Source organism: Simochromis diagramma, unplaced genomic scaffold (assembly GCF_900408965.1).
Source record: "Simochromis diagramma unplaced genomic scaffold, fSimDia1.1 OVJJ01000107.1, whole genome shotgun sequence".
NCBI classification, from domain to species: domain Eukaryota; kingdom Metazoa; phylum Chordata; class Actinopteri; order Cichliformes; family Cichlidae; genus Simochromis; species Simochromis diagramma.
Genome location: NW_024387209.1, coordinates 758,371 through 777,748, shown reverse-complemented (window position 1 = coordinate 777,748; position 19,378 = coordinate 758,371). Strand labels below are relative to the sequence as shown.

At 38.7% G+C, this 19,378-nt stretch overlaps 3 protein-coding genes across 7 annotated transcripts; 2 read left to right on the top strand and 1 right to left on the bottom strand.

Moving 5' to 3' along the window:
* Positions 1-164: 164 nt before the first annotated feature.
* On the bottom strand, positions 165-3,257 carry LOC120746171. Of its 3 annotated transcripts, none has more exons than XR_005698793.1 (5): positions 3,108-3,257; positions 2,024-2,192; positions 1,442-1,686; positions 1,217-1,325; positions 165-1,097 (listed from the first exon to the last, which is right to left on the bottom strand). XR_005698793.1 is itself a non-coding variant. In XM_040051488.1 (4 exons), the coding sequence occupies exons 2-4, from the start codon at positions 2,190-2,192 to the stop codon at positions 873-875; spliced, it is 864 nt and encodes a 287-aa protein (XP_039907422.1). In that variant the 5' UTR covers positions 3,108-3,257; the 3' UTR covers positions 165-872. The 3 variants fall into 3 exon arrangements, 1 of the variants encoding a protein (XP_039907422.1); XR_005698794.1 differs by having other exon boundaries at positions 1,454-1,686; XM_040051488.1 differs by having other exon boundaries at positions 1,217-1,686.
* Positions 3,258-5,643: 2,386 nt separating this feature from the next.
* On the top strand, positions 5,644-12,395 carry setdb2 (SET domain bifurcated histone lysine methyltransferase 2). 3 transcript variants are annotated; one of them, XM_040051633.1, is made up of 12 exons: positions 5,644-6,121; positions 6,754-6,867; positions 6,948-7,052; positions 7,131-7,309; positions 8,152-8,430; positions 8,524-8,852; positions 8,983-9,152; positions 9,226-9,470; positions 9,810-9,858; positions 9,934-10,088; positions 11,725-11,813; positions 11,899-12,395. In XM_040051633.1, the coding sequence occupies exons 1-12, from the start codon at positions 6,085-6,087 to the stop codon at positions 12,080-12,082; spliced, it is 1,935 nt and encodes a 644-aa protein (XP_039907567.1). In that variant the 5' UTR covers positions 5,644-6,084; the 3' UTR covers positions 12,083-12,395. The 3 variants fall into 3 exon arrangements, with proteins under 3 accessions (XP_039907567.1, XP_039907566.1, XP_039907568.1); XM_040051632.1 differs by having other exon boundaries at positions 5,651-6,121; positions 7,128-7,309; XM_040051634.1 differs by lacking the exon at positions 5,644-6,121 and adding an exon at positions 6,128-6,281 and having other exon boundaries at positions 7,128-7,309.
* Positions 12,396-12,733: 338 nt separating this feature from the next.
* creg1 (cellular repressor of E1A-stimulated genes 1) lies at positions 12,734-18,583 on the top strand. The gene is made up of 5 exons (XM_040051489.1): positions 12,734-13,098; positions 15,148-15,267; positions 15,345-15,458; positions 17,202-17,290; positions 17,425-18,583. The coding sequence occupies exons 1-4, from the start codon at positions 12,802-12,804 to the stop codon at positions 17,286-17,288; spliced, it is 618 nt and encodes a 205-aa protein (XP_039907423.1). The 5' UTR covers positions 12,734-12,801; the 3' UTR covers positions 17,289-17,290; positions 17,425-18,583.
* The last annotated feature ends 795 nt before the right edge of the window (positions 18,584-19,378 follow it).

Below are 19,378 nucleotides of genomic sequence, written 5' to 3'. Positions count from 1 at the left end.
GGTTTCATGGTACAAAGGGATTGTATTCCAAGATCTGGGAGACTGTAGAAATGAGCAGTGATGCCCTTCCTACCATCTTTCCAGAAAAATAATTGATCTGGAAGCTGTTAGGCTTACTTACAGCAGCAGCACTTTCTGCACCTCCATAAACTCCAGGACACATTTACTAACGGTGTTTGTTGCTGTATGTGCTGCAGCTTTGAATTTTTTAATAATATATATTTTGTTAATATTTTGGCTATGGTGTCTTGTTATGAAATGTACAAGAGTAAAAGTGTTTTTAGCATGTGCTTCAAAGCTAAGTTTGACTGGGAAACTCAAAGCTCAATAGTCTGTATCAACAGAAATTCACTGCAGCCTATGTAATATTTCATGCGTCATAATTTATTCTACTCTATCTTGCAAATACATATTTGTGTGGCAATGTCATGCACAACACACACAACTATTAGATCCTTAAGATCAAACCCGTGTCATTGTTTTGGTCCACTGCAGTGCAGTAGTCAAAAAAAAGAATAAGTGAAGTGTCCACAAATGGCCAGGATAGAGCCCAGAGTGTTAATGTTTAAAATGTATAAAAATATTATTGATTACAATTCTTTACTGTTAATATCAACAATAAGCTTTTTATTTTGAAATTACAAGTTCAAAAAAAATGCTGTTACATTTACATTTAATGCTGTTACACTGTAATCCTTTATTATAAGTATGGACACAGAATAAAGTGAACAACATTTTGAAATAAGTTTAATTGGAATTTTGTACTATGCAAAAACAAAACAAAAAAACAACAACAACAACATATTAAACAAACAAACAAACACAGCCAGTGCCTTCATTTGTCCATTACATGTCAAACATAGCACTGACCCTTAGCCCCTGCTCATCAGCTCCATGTCCTCTGCAAACTGAAAAACAAAGAGGAACAAGTCCCTTGCTCCAGTGTCTTCTTCCTCTGACATGTCTCTTAAGACCCTCTGCTGGTCCCCTTGATTTAAGGACAGATATTTGGGCATTGTTACGTGTCCACGGAAAAGTGCCTTATTTTGGACAACCCAGTGCACAGCAGGACGCAGATCTTCAACAACTGCTGGCTCCTGTGTCAGGCAAATGGGGATGAAAACATAGTTATTTCTCTGTTGCAGAACAGTTTTTTAACAGTTATTCAAATGTCACTAACCATGTAATTACACTACTGTTTAAAGTGAATACTGACCTGACTGACTTCCTGGAACTTGTGCTTTTTCAGTCTGAAAATGGGCACGTGTTGTCCTTCAAGCACAGCTTTGGCTTCCTCTCTCCAGTGTGCAAATAGCTTGCCAGAGCTACGAAGAGTAAGGCCACAGTGAGAGCATGTCATTTTCATGGACTTTCCATCAGCTGCAGTTTTATTGAACACAGAGGGTAGAGCATATGAATGTTCTAACAAAGACTCAGAAACCGAAGACAAAACCTTGGGGGGGAGACGGGGCTCCTCGAAGAGTACTGCCGGAGGAATGCGGGTCTCCTCGGAGAGTTCAGCGGGGAGCAGTCCTGATAATGGTGGCTGACTTGGCATTGAAGAATGCTGACAAGACAATAAATGCCTTGCCATATCCCCACGCCGTATGATTGTAATCTTACAGACAGGGCGGTGAAAGTGTCCTGTTGTCCTACAAGGCAGCCTGCACCGGCATATCATTTTATCTGTAAGAGAAAAAAAACAAACAAACAAACAGATGTAATTTAAATGTAGTTGTATAGAATGCAATCAATTTGTCTAACAATCAGATTGTACATGTTAACAAAAACATCCAAGCCAACCTCAATAATGAAAGCAAAATGGTATGGATCACAAAAGTTATGTCTAGGAAAGTGGTGAAAAGTAAATAAAAATATATTTTATAAAAACACTATTTTTGTTGCAGATGAATGCACTGAACTGTACAATATCAACAGCAACTTTTAAGTCAACAAAGATACTGCAGAAGTGCTTAAAAAAGTGCATATTTATAACTATAAAGTATATTTAATACAAACATACCTTTGAAAGGCAAAGCATTTTTTATATGCACACTTAGATGCTCCTCAATCTTTGCCCTGACAGTAGGGCTGAAAGTGGGGCACAGAGGGCAGTGAAAGAGTCCTCTGCAACACGTGTTGCATTCCTGCAATTCTGGCTTTAAGCCCGAATTCCAGATTGATATGTGCATCTAAAACAGAGAGAGAAACAGATAAACACCATATACACATTTAAGTTAAGGTTTTAGCAGAAATAACAATTTACAGTTGGCATGTAATAGATTTGGGAAGAAAATTCTTGAAAAAAAACACAAATATTTTACAAGACACTTTAATTTGTGAGACATGTTTCTATTGACATATAACAGTCAATTGAACAGGGGCTAACTAAAATCTGGGCAATAAAAAAAGCTGTACAGAATAGAATGACGAATAGAAGTATTGATAAATATCTAAATCTGTTTGTGACGAAATTTACAGTGTTGACGCTAACCAAAGGTGTCACAAGTACACACGTTCCTTACTACAGTTTAGATACCTCTGTTTAAAAAGCACCGACTCGACTTTTTAGTCAAGTGGAAGTAAGAAGTACAGGGTCTAAAATATAATTTATGTACAAAATATTGAAGTAATCTTGCGTCCAAAGCACGCGTGCGGGGGGCTGATTTACAAATGTACGGATTACAAAGTACAGATACGCGTGCTAAAATGTGAGAAGTAGAAGTATAAAGAAGTATACAGTAGGCACAAAAAAGTACAGCAGTAAAGTAAAGATACCAGAAAATTCTACTTAAGTACAGTATTGAAGTATTCGTTATTTCGCATCTCTGACGCCAACAATAAATCATACTCTAATGCAAAATGTGTTTTTTGCTTCTTCTCGCCCACAGAAGCCGTTAATCCAGCTCTCTTACTGAAACCAGGCCCAGGAAAAAGCATATCTGTGTGTTTCTCTGCCATGGAGCACGATGAAAAAACATTAAAATAAGGAGGAATGTTGTTGTAACGCAAAAAAAGTGGCAACATGATCATTGTAAGAAAACTAGACGATTCCTAGAATTATGAAATCACTAACGGCAAATTTATTTAAGAAAGAGTTAACCAACCTTTGCGATCAACTTGCAAGACTTCCACGGTATCCATGCGTGTTTACGGCTACTGTGGAGGTCACGTGCTTCCGGCTACTGTGGAGGTCACGTGTTTCCGGTTAGTGTGGAGGTCACGTGTTTCCGGTTAGTGTGGAGCTCCACAGTGGCTGCAGCCAGACCCTTCTCAGTCTGATCACTAACAGTGTTGGGAAGGTTACTTTTAAAATGTATTCCATTACAGAATACAGAATACATGCCCCAAAATGTATTCTGTAACGTATTCCGTTACGTTACTCAATGACAGTAACGTATTCTGAATACTTTGGATTACTTAATATATTATCATGCTTTTTACAACAACGTGAATGTACTATTGCTGTGTGATTTATTACTATTACTGAAGGTCCGCGACTCCGAACTGTAGTAAAGGGACCTCTGACTAATACGGCGCGGTCCCTGTCGGCTCGTAGCCGAAAAATAGCTTTACTTTGTTGTGTTGGTCAACTTTTCTTGCGAGAGACAGAGAGAGGCGTTGAAAGGCTGCTCCAACGGAACTTATAGTTTTCGGAGGAAAACACGAACACGGTGTACAGTCGAGTCTTAATAGCTTACTTACAACTGGGCTCGTCAGGCTCTCTTCTTGGCTGAAGTGGTTATTATTATATTTACATGCTTCCAGCTCCCGTTTTTCCTCGATGACAACTCGTACCTTTCCACTCCCCTTTTTCTCCCTCCTCGCGCTCACAGACCCATAACGTGTATGGCAGTCCATTCTCCCTGCAGCACGGACTACACTGCCCATGATGCTACATTCTTTAGAGCTATGCTTGTAGCATTCTGTCTGTTAGCTTAGCACAACAACAACAACAACGAAAAGGCGCTCTCTCACCCAGGAAACACACAGTCGCAGAGAGAGAGAGAGCGTCGCCCTGTAACCATGGCAACCGTAACGCTGCCGCCTGGAACAACAGAACGTAGCTGTCAAACAAAACCCAAACAGTCCTGACCCGCGACAAAATGAAACGGGAAAGTACCGCAGTGTAATCCATTTATTTCAACAAAGTAACTGTATTCTAAATACCACCTTTTTAAACGGTAACTGTAACGGAATACAGTTACTCATATTTTGTATTTTAAATACGTAACGGCGGTACATGTATTCCGTTACTCCCCAACACTGATCACTAACCCCGTAAAAACCTAAAATTTGATTTATTGAACTATCACATCATGACTTTATCAGAAGAACCAACACAGAAGTTTAAAAACGCCTAGGACAAACCATTTACAAATACCTCCTGGCACTTATCTGGGCTGTTAATGACAGGCATTGTCTAAAATAACTTATCAGTTGAATCTGATGGAAATAGCTCAAGGGTTTGTTGATTTTTTTTGATCCAAAATAACGCTTTAAAGTATTTTCCCATCTGCAAATCTGCTGTTCCTGAATTCTAACAGGTTATATTCAGGGCTGTCTGTCTCTGATAACAGCATGAGTGTTTATATATGTTTAATATTTAATTTCTATGTCATTCTACATTTGGAGAACAATTTGGGCTTGATTTTTTTAAATAAATAAACAGCTTGTTTGATTTTTTTTAATGTATGCAATAAAAACAAATAATACACCATCAAACAATTAGATCGGTTCTCCTCGAGAATGAAAGGTACTTTGTAAGATATGTTATTACTGGGGCCACCCTGTTACCAATATTCCTAAAGCTGAAAAAGCAGGTTTTAAACATATTGTTTGAACTGCTAAATGAGGGTGACCATCTTTAACTTAATGTTCAAGGATGTGATAAATTGTTACAAAGGCAACAGATAAAGCCTTGTGCACAGTCAGCAAAGACTGGAAAAATACAAAATATATGAAAGAGGACTGACCTCTGGTCCACCCATGGTGCTTTCACGTGACTCAATTGTGTCACTTCCCCTTTGTTTTGTATGTTTTGTGTGTGTGTGTGTTTCCCAAAATCAATGGGTTGGGGTTGCATGGGACTCTGAAATAAAAGAAACGTGTGAACAAAATCAGTTCAAGCAAGTGGATTTACAACTTTTCTTTACCTGCTACATCTGGCACTTGCAGTTTGGTTGTCAGGAAGCTGGAACAAGCGAAAAATTTCATTTTTGTGGGCTTTTCAGGAGCTGTTTTATTTAAATAATACAACAGCTCAGTTTACATTTTGTCCCAGTGCAGGTGTGATCTACACAGCAGATGTACAGCATGTTTTAGTATTTTGTGCATGGATTATTGTCAGGTTCATGGGTAGGATCTATGTGTAGATTGTAATTGCAGAATGGAGCTTCTGTTGCTGCTTTGCAGGTATATGAGAGTCTTTTGCGCCAGTGCAAATGTAACTAGTTTTACCACTCTGAGTATTTAGTGACTGAAATCATGTACTTTTGTAAGTATACAAGGACCACTGCTAACATGCTAACAATGGCTGTTATAGTCACATATTCATGTGCTCTGTGTGTTTATATGTGAGTGACCTTGTGTCTGCTGTTACCTAAACTTTAATAACGTCTACATAAGGGCTTTCGAAATTCCTGCCAGACATAAAACAGGGAGCTGAAACCCTGAAGTCTTAGTACGGTGGCCGATAGGGGGCACGTAAGCTCAAAAACCTTAAACGGTTAAGACAGGAGTGTTTATACTGCGTGATGCCAGGGTTGTGTGGTCTTGTTGAACTATAAATACCTCTTGCAATGCTTTAAGAAGTGTTAACAGAAGGTTCAATGTATTGTCTGCTGTTAGTCACAGTCGTTAGCAAAAAGCAACGACCGGACTAGCCGCTTACATGAATGAATAAACCTACTGGGTTCACATGGAGCTGGCTGGTGTTCGGGTTTAATTTGAACTGCTGCTTTTGACTTATTTGGTAGTCAAACTGCAGGTCCGTCTGCACCCGCGGTCACCTGTTACCTAGAAGTTAGCGGTGAGCTCGCGAGCTTATTTATTGTTAGCTTAGTGCTAGCAGGCTAATGTGCAATGGAAACGGGGGAGCCGCTAGATCCGGAATATGTCGGTAAGAACTTAAGTACAAACGGAACCGAAGCGGATAACGGGGGTTCAGAGGTGCAGAGCACTGCACAGACAGCTAACCCAGGTTTAACCGGGCTAATGCTACATTAGCCTCAGAGCTTTCCTGTTAGACACACACAAGGAAATGCGAGAGTGTGGTTTAGGTACAATACAACGGCTGAAAGCTAGTTTCAAATCAGCAAGAGTCTGTTTACACTGTCCTAGTCCACGTCCAACAAACCCGGGTTATCTGGATTTAATCTAGACACATTCGTATGTGGGTTACATGGGGAAAAAAGGTTAAACTATAATTCCCCCCCCTTTGTTAGTAGGTTTATACAATCTGTGGGGTCTAGTCCAGATTTAAGGGGTCCAGGTTATGGGGTTTGTTTTCTTGTCTTTTCTTTTTTGTAATGGATAACTGCTGTGATGAGGTTTAGATGGACACATGAGTGAAATATCACATTTTCCCTGTTTTTACGTGCTGAGAGTTAGGTTAAATGTGCATACAGAGACATTTATTGGTTATTTTATCAGTTAATCTGGTCCAGGTTCAGTAGTTGGGGGTCCAGATTATTTATTTACACATTTTTTATGCTTCTGATACGATCATTTGTCCCGATTTATTTTTTCCAGAGAAGGCCAAGGCATTCTGGAACAATGAGGATGTGGATCAGGTCTTCGATGTGGTTTTCAAGTACCTGGAGCACCTGAAGGCAGTTCTGAAGAGGAGTGGAACCACAGATAAAGGTTCTGATCCATGTCTGATGCGAGCGAGCGGGACTCTGGCAATCTTCCTATCCTGATCTTTACTCTCTGTCTTCTCTCAGAGTATGTCCAGGCCTTCAAGCTGCTAGAGCATCTGGACTGCTCCTCCTCCTTGGCCTCCCTCCAGGACCAGGACAGCTCGGTGGTTCAGGTGGTCATTGGCTCAGGTAAACCCCGGTAAATCTCAAGGCTTCGCTGTTGTGTTTGAGTCCAACTATTGCTGAGTGTTTATTCCTCCCCAGAAGAGCTGCTGCCACCTGACATCCTCCAACACAGCCCTTCATCCTCTTGCTCCTCCTCTTCATCCTTCTTGCCTCCTTTTAATGGGTTATCCAGTCCAACAGCGTCTCCTGCTGGCAGAGAGGAGCTGCTGCCTCCCCTCGTGCCTGTCCAGCTGCAGTACCACCTCCACACCTGCTCCAAGGTAAACACACATTGATGTCATTCAGAATCAGCCCGAGAATTTATTTTGCCTAATTTGATCTCAAAAAGTTTCTTTCATTTATATGGTGCTTTTATTCTGAATCTTGATAATCTAACAGCCTGAAAACACGTTGATCCCTTTTAGTTTTTACCCAGAATCTTGAATATGTTGAAAACCTGATCCTTGTAATTATCTGAAATCTATCAAATAGTTTTTTTTAATTTAGAAATCTGATATACTTCAGAACTTCAGAGCATCCTTATACGTTCCTGTAAGTAACTTGGGGCTTTTATCCTGAGAAGAAGCATTAACCTCCTAAGACCCAAACTCTTAATTTCTTTTAATTAATAAACTTTTAATTTCTCTTTGATATCTGGGCATATTGGGACCTGATGAATGTAAAAACAAAGAATTACCAGATCTTTTTTTTTTTTTTTTACCTGATTTTTGTTTCTAAGAAAAATGAGAGCCACATATGAGGATATTTGTTTAAAATTTCGATAGAACAGTAGCAGTATAATGTCCTCGTAAGTGGATATCAGGCCATTGTTGAGCAAAATTTAGTATTTTGGTCTAAATAACCCAAAATGTGATGTCCACATATGTGGACGGCAGGTCCTAGGAGGTTAAAGCAACTTGATAATGTCCAGTATCTAATTCATGACCTTTTTTTTTTTTTTTTTTTAAAAAGAAGAAACTGTCATAGTCAGTCCCTATACCAGACTGGGGGCATTTAATTTAACAGTGATCATTTTCAGTTTGTAGCCAAAAGCTTTTTTTAAAATTCCTGAATATTTTAATATTTAAAATCCTGATAACGTGAGCCGTTTTTCGCTTTACAGTCCTGCCTGCCCTGTTTGCCCAGCATGACTCAGTCCACGCCGCTATTCTGGGGCCAGAACCCGCTGAAGATCCCGTTGCTCTGCGGCTTCAAGAGGCTGACCGCCATGCCACTGATTTCACCTGCCAAAGAGGGCGTGCTTTGGGACCACGGGGACCAGGAGCAGGAAGACGTTGGAAACTGGGACGTCATCTACAAGGCACCATGTGGGCTGAGCCTCCGTAACCATGACAACGTAATGCTTTTTCTGGAGGCTACAGAGAGCTATGACATCCTGCAGGTCAATAGATGATTTTTTTTTTTTGCTGTGTTCAGTGTCTCTCTGTATATTCCTCCTTCAGGTCTTTAAAGTGGGTCAGTTTTCCTCCTGCAGGTTGACTTCTTCACCTTTAACCCCTCCGTGCGGTTGGACCCTCCTTCACCAGGGGGCCTTTGGCAGCCTGAACAGGACCTGAGCCGAGGGGCGGAGCCAATACCGGTGGAGCTGTGCGTCGGGGACGGTGGCTCCCGGCCTGCTGAATTCCGCTACAGGAAGGACCGCTGGCCACATGGCTGCTTCCTGAGCCGCGGCCCAAAGCTGTTCAAGGCCTGCTGTGACTGCACAGATGGCTGCAGTGATGCAAAGCGCTGCGCCTGCGTGGCCTTGACTTCTGGAGAGCGCCACTATCGCCATCACAGGCTGTTACAGGCCAACCCATCAGGGTGAGGTGAACAAGTAGAGGTTTTTCAAAAGGAGCTAAAGCAGGAGCTTTAGGTTTCCCAGTGGAAGTATTGATCATTAACTGATTCACTGATTTGCTGACAAAGTGTTACCATGGTGATCAATCTTCAGGCTCGTTGAGTGTGGCCCGTGGTGCGGCTGTGACCGATCTCTCTGCCAGAACCGTCTCGTCCAGAGAGGCATCAGAGTCCGACTCCAGGTCTTCCAGACTGAGAACCGTGGCTGGGGGGTGCGTTGCCGTGACGACCTGGACCGTGGGACCTTTGTGTGCATTTACGCAGGTGAGTGTGGCTCAGCGTTCAGTGGCTCCGTCCAAGCCACGGTCTGTAAACTCGTCCTCTCATCTGTGTCCAGGTGTGGTGCTGCAGAGGGTCCCGAATCCCACCGAACCACCGCCGCCAAAGTTGACGAGGTCCGACCTGCCGTCTGACGATGAGGTGGAGGTCGTCACGGAGTGGCTGGCCCCACCTGTGCTGGAGGGCCGACGCAATGTGTTGGAAACGCCCCCGCCTATGTCTCCGCCTACCTCACCTCTTTTGCACGTCCCTGTGATTCAGAGACCCTCCGACAGCGGCTCCAGCACCACAGACCAAGAAGAGGTTTGTTAGGCTCGTTTACTTTACTGTAAAGTTTTTTTTAATTTTCAGAATTATTTTTTACATATTCTAATTCCAATATTTCTATACACATTTTATTATATTGTAAATCTTTTTCATTTGTATTTGTATGGACATTACAGGTTTTCAATTTACATATTTTTAGTTTTTCCTTTGAATATTTTGTGACCTGATTTTTAAAAGAATTATTGTTTATTTTAAATCATTTGTGTGTCCTGCATTCCTTTGAATATTTCCTCTAATTATTTGATTAAAATAATGTATTTTTGTGCCTTCGTGATCTTTAGTTCAAAGTAAAAGGCTTCTATTTTCTTCTGTCAGATTCAGGCGGTGCTGGTTGGAGGTCTGCAGCCGACGTCTCCTTCATCAGGTCAGTAATGACTCACACAAAACACACAAATGATACATTAACACAGCTGGTAAACAATTGGCTACTGTGTGTCAGGTGATCAAGAGCAAGACGAGAAGGTGGCATCGATGTCGGAGAGCGCTGGTGTGAATGGTACAAAGGCGAGCATGAGCTTAAAGAGAGCAGCGAAGGTGGACGAAGTTTGTTTTGTGGACGCAAGCAAGGAGGGAAACGTGAGCCGCTTCATCAACGTGAGTCCCGCTGATCAGGAACATTTAGCCATCGATCAACCGATCAGGACACACATTATTTACCCTTTCATTTAATTGATATTATTTATAATCAGGGTTTCATGTTACTTATTGTTATACATGTGCGACAGATATATATATACACATTGTTTTTAAATATTATTTAATTTATGTTCTTTAGACATGTCATTGATATTTTTGCACATATTCCTTAATTTCCGCACTATGAGGTGCACTTAAAATCATTCAATTTTCTCAAAAATCCACAGTCTGCCTTATAATCCGGTGCACCTTATGTATGAATTCTGGTTGTGCTTACTGACCTCAAACCAATTTTATGTGGTACACAGCGCACAAAAATCTATCAAAAAATGTTTTAGTACGACTTTGGTAAGCTATGAAGCTGCACCGCTTGATGGATTGTTGAACCATTGCAGTGACCGTAATCAAGAGCCTCGCGGAGTAATCTGGGTCCAAAACTCCGCCCCTTTCAGGTCCCAAAGTCAAGCGAACACTGGAACACTGCGGCATCACTGAGAGTTAAAAACTGTCTAAATTCTTTGATCTCTAATAAAATGATCAGTGTTGCTGCTTTTCCAGGTGTAACAATTAAGTTTAACATCCAAACATCCATGAAAACAAAATTTATTAAATTTAATGGAGTTAGAAGTTAGCAGGAAGTTAGCTCGCTAGTTTGTACAGCTCTGCTATCACTTCCAACATAAATGAAGACAGAAAACTAAACCGCAGTGACTTTTTTTAGGGTTGCTGAAGTTGGACTAGCTAGTATGTAATGATGTGCTACATGATCACTAGGGACACAGCTATGTTAGCATAACATAAACACAGTGAAGCTGGAGGATGAACGCTAACTTTTTTTCACTTGATGAAAGTTAACGTGAAGGTTCCTGATGGTTAGAGACAAATGCAATCGCATGTCAGGATGCTGTAAACGGAACAAACTTCAGTCAGGAGAACAACTGAGATAATCCATCCACAATACGAGGTTAGTCATTCATATACTGCAACAACATGGGAATAGAGCAGCTGCCAGAGAATTCAACATTAATGAATCAATGGTACAGAAGTGGAGGAAGCAGGAAGAATGAGTTAAGTTTGACATATCTGACGTTTTATAACTGTATTTTATAAACAGCTTCACAAGATTTCTTTAGACAATTTAAAAATTTTAAACAAAACATTTTTTTAATTTCATTAGTAATTTCAAAATGTTATATGTGTGTGTGTGTGTGTGTGTGTGTGTGATTGTGTGTGTGATAGTGTGTGTGTGTTTCTAATATTTTCTTTATACTTTTCATTGTGTTAATCTTGTTCACAAGATTTTTTTGCATCTTTAAAACTTTCTAAAGAATTAAAAAAATGTGTCTTTTGTTTTTGCTTGTACATTTTTCTCCAAAGCATTTTTGGACATTTCCTTTATAGTTTGTAGTTATTTTAAAAATATTTTCAAAATATTAACTGCGTAGTTTAAATTGTGGAATTTTCCCCCTTTTAGTTCATAGTTTATATATTTTTTATGCTAATGAAGAAGAAATCTTCTTCTTCTTGTTTATTATTATTATTATTATTATTGTTATTATTATTGATATCATGTGATCTCTAACCCCGCCCACAGCACAGCTGCCAGCCGAACCTTTTCATCCAGAATGTCTTCATCGACTCCCACGACCCCGCCTTCCCCGTCGTTGCCTTCTTCACCAGCAGGTGAGGAAGAGGACTGAGAGGACGTTAATGTAGGTTATTATTAGTGGTCATTTTAATAATTGTCCTCTTTGTTTACTTGCTGTAGGGCCGTAGTGGCTGGCACTGAGCTCACCTGGGACTACTCTGCCAACGTCCATATCGATTCACTGCAAAAACAGGAAGTGTCTTGTCTCTGCGAAAGCGACAATTGCCATGGGAGATTCACCATCGAGGAGAACCTATGTGACGTTTGTGAGGTCGAAGGTCACATAGCAATGGAGGCCAAGTGATCCTCCATACAGTTTGTTAGTAACAGTTTTGGTATTTAGAGTTTTTTTTCCCTAAAAAGCAATAAAAGTTCAGCTATTTTACTCTGAAAGTTTTTCAAGTCTTTATTATTGGGAAGGCTTTAATTTTGAGAACACTTTTTCTGTGTTTGAGCTTTTATTTTTGTATCTCTACTTTGGTCATTTTATTTTGACACTGCCATGGATTTAATGTTCAAACAGCCAGTACAACTTTTCTCTTGAAACTGGTGCCCAAAGTGTCAAAGTTCTGTGTTCATTTTTAAGCAATAATAAACGTTGCTTTGAAAACCTTCAACATGAGTAAATGGTTTACTATTGGTGCAGCTCTTTGGGGGATTTGAAATTGTATATAAATGTCCGAATGTATTTATTACAGCTTTTATTAAAAAAAAAAAAAAAAAAAAAAATATATATATATATATATATATATATATATATATATATATATATATATATATGCAACTGAATTTATCATTTACGGCAGATTTTTTTTTTTTTTTTTTTTTTACATTTGTTTCTAATTTATTCCTAATATTTCCATTATTTCTGAAAAGTCACTTGGACACTCCAGCTTTTGGTTGCGGACTTTCGGTTGTAGCCCAGCAATGCTTTTATTATGAAATTTCAGACCGGATATTCGGTATTGTTTATATCGCCTCTCTCGGTCTTCACCGACTCGCCACCATACAATCGAGCCAAAGATGAGATCTCTGTGGCGGGCTGTGCGTGTCTTCCTCCTCGGCCTCTCCTTGGCCTCCCTTTCCCTGTCCGGTGCGTCCCGGTTCCACATCCCGCCTCATGACCAGGTGGCCCGGGTCGCGCGCTTCGTTGCGCACCAGGTGGACTGGGCCTCCATGGCCACCATCTCCACCCACAAACCGGTGGTGGGCCAGCCGTTCTCTAATGTCTTCTCGGTGAGCGACGGGCCAAGGGGCTCGGGTTCCGGGGTGCCTTACATGTACCTGACCCGCATGGAGATCTCCGTGCAGGACCTGGAGGTGAGCCTGACCCAGGATATCAGTGTTAAAACAGGAACTGAGCCTTCCTGTTCAGAAGTCAGTTTACAAACTAGAATTTAGTGTACTCGACACTCTCTGTATCTGCGCTGTGTTGCTGTAAAAGGCACTGCGTCTCGTTCAGAACTCCATTAAGAAAACCTTTGATTTTACCGTGAAAGCCATTAAAGTTCAAGGTTACAGGTTCTGGAGCGATAAAGCGTAAAATTAAATAACATTTGACTTTAGTGATCTTCTGCTTTAAAAAGCCATCAGCCGTCAGTAACTTATTCTATACAAAACAAAAGTGTGGAACTTGGTAAACACAAAATTTACTAACAATACGCTTATGTAAATGTGTTTGCAGTGATTAGCACTGTTTTTAAAATGCTACTGCAGAATTATTGCAAACACATCAAGAATATTTATTTTAATACTCCTGACATATAGAAGAGCAAAACTGCCAAGGTCTAAAATGCATTTACAAAAACGGAAAGATAAAAAATAGATAAAAATATTTAGAATTTTATTGATTTTTAAAAAATGAAATAAAAAGGTATAAATAGCCTGATTTAATGTTCTTTAATTTGTTTTGGGTTTTTTTGTATCTTCTTTATCTTTTCTATTTTACTAAAATATATAGTTTTTTTAATTGAAATTTTTAGTTCACAAAATAATGTTAATGATGATTTTCTTTCCCATGGGGAAGAAATGTATCATTAACATTATTTTGTGCATTTAAGGTAATATTATTTTTTTTTAACATTTTAATATTCAGACTTTCATTTTAAAGGTTATTTGAAGTTATGTGAAATAATATGAAGTTATGCTGAGATATAAAATCATGAATATTTGAGCTTATAAAACTGCATTTTACATAAACTGTGATGTAAGTGCAGCATGACTCAGCATATTTTCCTGGCAGTGACTCAGCAGTTGTCAGTCACATGTCAAAGCAGAAGTTGAGACCACAGAAGAAGAAACGAGTGCTTGAAATCTGCTGAAACGACACAGAAAACAGGTTTAAATGAAGTTCAGCTTTGTTAAAGTTTGCTTTATTACAGGAAGTTATCAAAATAAAACAGAGCAGCAGCTTTTTATTGTCTTGCAGAAGGTTATAAAGTTTGTTTGAGCTAAAAAGTCATTTTCTCAGGATTAAATATTTATTTTTAGTACCTCCAGTTTTAATGATCTCAGTTTCTTTCTCACTTCTTCAAGATAAGATAAGATAAGATAACTCTTTATTGTCATTGCACAGTCATACATAGTACAATAGTACAATGAAATTGGAAAACTGTCCTACACATACATACTACATACACTACATATAACACAACACGACCCGATACAAAACATCACAACGCAACACAAACAACACAACACAGTATAATAAGTTAGTAAAAAAAAAGAAGAATAAGTGTATTTGCATTGCACACTGTTATTAATGCACATTAATTGTTATTGCACCTTGTTATAAATATAAATATTATTATTGTTACTGTTGTTACCTCCCCCCCCCAAAAAAAGTCCAGGTAGGTAGCCAGTCAGATCAGCTATTTGCATTGATCAGGGCTATTGCCCTGTTGTAAAAGCTGTCCTTGAGTCTATTTGTTCGGGACCTCAGCAGCCTGAACCTCCTGCCAGACGGCAGCAGCTTAAACACTCGGTGTCCTGGGTGTGTACCGTCCCGTAGGATGCTGCGTGCCCTCTTGAGACAGCGAGTGCTGTACAGGTCCTTCAGGGAAGGAAGAGGATGTCCAATGAGTTTTTGGGACATATTCAAGCAGGTTTTAATGGTTCAAATTGCAGATTTTTGCCCCAGACATATAAAATGATTAATGATTCTCATATTTAGATATTATTTGTCTGTATATGGAGGATGAAAATGCCTAAATTAAAAAAAGATAAACAAATAAATAAATAAATATTTTAATTTTAAGAAAAATATAGCATTAAATAAGAATTGGACACAATTAATTAAAAGTATACATTTTAATAATGCTATAAGATGTGTGTATGCGTGTGTTACCTGTGCTGTGTGTATTGATGCAGGTGAGCCCTGTGGCGTCTCTGTCCATGTCTCTGGCTCAGACTGATTACTGCAGACAGCAGAGCTTTGACCCTCAGAGTCCGCTCTGTGCTCACATCATCCTGTCTGGATCTGTACAGGAGGTACGTACACACACCTGTGTTTCACACATGATCAGTTCGGACCCGTCACATGATCACCTCCTCCTGCTGTGGTTCAGGTGAACGGGACAGAGGCGGAGTTTGCAAAGAAAGCGCTGTTCACTCGTCACCCCGAGATGATCGAGTGGCCGAGCGACCACAACTGGTTCTTCGCCAAGTTCAACATCACACAGGTACTACTGCAAATACTACAACCTAATACCACAGTAGTACTGCAAATAGTACAACATAATACCACTGTAGTACTGCAAATACTACAACCTAATACCACAGTAGTACTGCAAATAGTACAACATAATACCACTGTAGTACTGCAAATACTACAACATAATACCACAGTAGTACAGCAAATACTACAACATAATACCACTGTAGTACTGCAAATACTACAAACATAATACCACTGTAGTACAGCAAATACTACAACATAATACCACTGTAGTACTGATAATACTACAACATAATACCACAGTAGTACTGAAATATACTACAACATAGATTACCACAGTAGTTCTTGCAAATACTACAACATAATACCACAGTAGTACGAATACTAAATATCTACACAGTAGTACAGAATAAAAATACCACAGTAGTACTGCAAATACTACAACATAATACCACAGTAGTACTGCAATACTACACATATACACGTAGTACTGCAAATACTACAACATAATACCACTGTAGTACTGCAAATACTACAACATAATACCACAGTAGTACTGCAAATACTACAACATAATACCACAGTAGTACAGCAAATACTACAACATAATACCACAGTAGTACAGCAAATACTACAACATAATACCACAGTAGTACTGCAAATACTACAACATAATACCACAGTAGTACTGCAAATACTACAACATAATACCACAGTAGTACTGCAAATACTACAACATAATACCACAGTAGTACAGCAAATACTACAACATAATACCACAGTAGTACTGCAAGTTCAAGTCAGGTCAAGTTCAGATAATTACTGAACTTGACCTGCTATGAATGCTTTGAAACAATCCCACAGTACTACTACATGTTCATTGTTAGAGATATAATAATTATAAGTACTACTAATATTTCTAATAATACTATAAATACTGTTGAATGTTTCCACTATAATAATACAAGTTAAACGTGAACGTGCAGTACACTCATGTTTCTGTTATGCTGTTGTCATTTTAAAACATGACACAAATATCAGTACTGATATAATAATCCACTTTAAATCCATGATACTACTTGTTTAAAACAACTCAATATATATTATAAGTATATATTATAATGCTACACTATCATAATGATGGTATAATAATGATGGATAATACTACTAACACTAAAACACCACACAGATACAGGTAGTACACAATACTTCTAATAATAGAAGTACTACCACCTGCCACTAGTAGTGACTCAGTAGTAATTCAACCTGTAAATACTGTCACACAAACTATAAATATCAACTTGACTTAAATTCTCTTAAATTTTCTGTTATTTTCTTCTTAATTTAACACACACATTTAACTCACACTTCTGCGCACTTCTGTATGCTCATGTAAAGCTGAGGACACGAGCCAAAGAATTTCATTATGGCTAAATGTGGCTACTCGGTTTATCTGTACTTGACATTAAAACTTGAAACTAGTAATACCAGAAATTTTACAGTAATAATATTACTGATACAAAAGCATAACTGAGCTATTTATAATACTAGAAAGACACTGCCATAGTACTATTATTAAAAATTATAATAATACCACTAGTACTACAGGTACTCCAGCATCACACACCTTGTAATACTAGCTCTATCATTACTGTAGCACTTGTAGTCCTGAGTGCACACCTGTGCTGCTCTCAGCCAATCATGTGACATGAAGTCAGCAGGCTGGTCCTCCTTCCTTGTGTTTCAGGTGTGGGTGTTGGATTACTTTGGCGGGGTGAAGACCGTCACTCCTGATGAGTATTTCCAGGCAACGCCGTACAGGAAGCACCACTGATGGTTTGTAGTCCTACTGTTCTGTTTGTAGTCCATCACTTCCTGCTGGAGCTGACACCACGCCTCCGTTTAAAGATGTGCAGTTAAACCATCGTCTTGTTAATTTTTCTGCTCATTTTGTTTTTTATTCTGTTCAGGATTCGAACCTGCGAACCCCGCAACCAGAATGTACGAGATGCAAAATCCTCCTCAGGAGTTACACGCCGATTAATCTGCTACGAATCCATGAATTTATCCAACCGCTGAATCCACGTCATTTACATCATGCCTGCTTTATTCTTAATTTTAGATTTGAAAGCTTCTGTTTCTGAAAACAGGCAAACAAAATCAGATGAAGTGTCCTAAACACAGAAGTTGTCTTTAACTCAGACTTAAATTGTTGCGTTTGGAGCTTTTCTTTCCTGCAGCTGAAACACTCAATGACATTCAGTCATCAGAAGTCAGTGTTATATTTTAATCTCCTCTTTCTTATGATTCACTTAAAAAGATTTCAAATGACTCTGTGAATGTGTGTGTGCTCAGGTGTTTGAAAACACTATTGTTGTTTTGCAGATTTAAACATTATTAAAAAGCCAAGTGTGTTGGTGGAGTTTGACCAGCAGAGGGAGACGTCACACTGAAAGTTAAAGCTGCCAGTCCAGAGGAGGATTAAATCGATAAATACTTGTATAGGAAAATTTTTAATGGAATATATGTTTGTAGGCAAACTTTAGCACCACTTTAAAACAGAACAAATCTTTTTCTGAGCATCAACTTTTGTATTTGACCTTTGACCTGGATGCTGTTTAACTAACCGATTTAAATGTGCAGTTTGAAAAGAATTGCACATAATGTACTTTGTAAATCCACAAATAGCACTTTATGAAACACAAATCATTTTTAATGAAACAGCAGGAGACATCAGTAACCACACTAACTACATTTCCCTTGAGTCTTTGCCAGTAACAGGCTGTTTATTACTTGTGGGTGATGTAGTAGGGTTTTTTTATATGCTAAAAGAAAATCTTTTTTTTTTTTTTTAGATATTAGTGAATCAAATAACCCCAGATCCTCCTTCATGCTTCTTGTTTAGAATAATAATAACTAGGCTCCTTAAAGGCGGGACTTTTTCCTTTGTTGCAAACATAGCTTATTTAGGCATTGCTGAAAGGGGAGGAGCTTTGATTATTTGCCTTAAACATAACTTTATTAATAACATTATGACCTGCTGCTTCTTCAAGCTGAATAACAGCTGTAAGTGTTTGCTGTGAAATTTTATTTTTTTGAAAGAAAAATAAAGATTTGTATTAAAGCCTCCTCATCTGTTTTGTGTTTTATTTGTTTTTGTTTTTTAACACATTTAGACTTACTTCACCAACTTATTGTCAGCTGTATGTATTTATTTTATTTATCTTCATTCATTTTCAATGCATAATTAGTTTTTTTTATTTTATTTTGAATGGTTGTGGTTTGATGTTTATTTGCATTATTTTATCCACGTAACCCAATTTAATCGCTTAATATTTTTAAACAATAAATGAGAAGTAAATAAAATGGAAAGTAAATGACAGTAAGAGCATCTTAATCTCTGAGTCTTTAATGAGTTTGTGGTCTCTGGATGAAACATGAGCTTCACTGAGTTAATTGTGTTAACATGGAAGTCAGAATGGAGCAAAAACCAGGATTTTTGGCCATATCTACCACTTACCTATCACTCATGGTTTTAACACCATCACCAAGATACATATTTTTAAAAACATTCAGCATTCAGAGGACAACAGATCCTCCTAGATCTCTTATATCCACTATATAGATTATAATTATACTATGAACTGGCGAGAATGGTGGGTTATGTTGCTCAGTTCTTCACAGCAGCTGTAACTCATAAGCTATGGATGATAGGTAAGAGTTGAAACTGTTGCTGAGGGCCACTGTTGACCTACTGGTCATACTTTAAGAACCCTGGGCCTACTCTGCGTTGACCTGAACACGATGGATGCTTAATGGTCGCCTCTATAAAAGATATTTGGCTCAACTACTGACAATGATGTCCCAGATATATTCTTTCGCTGATTCGTGACATCCTCTTTTGAAAGTAAATTGGGCAGTTCT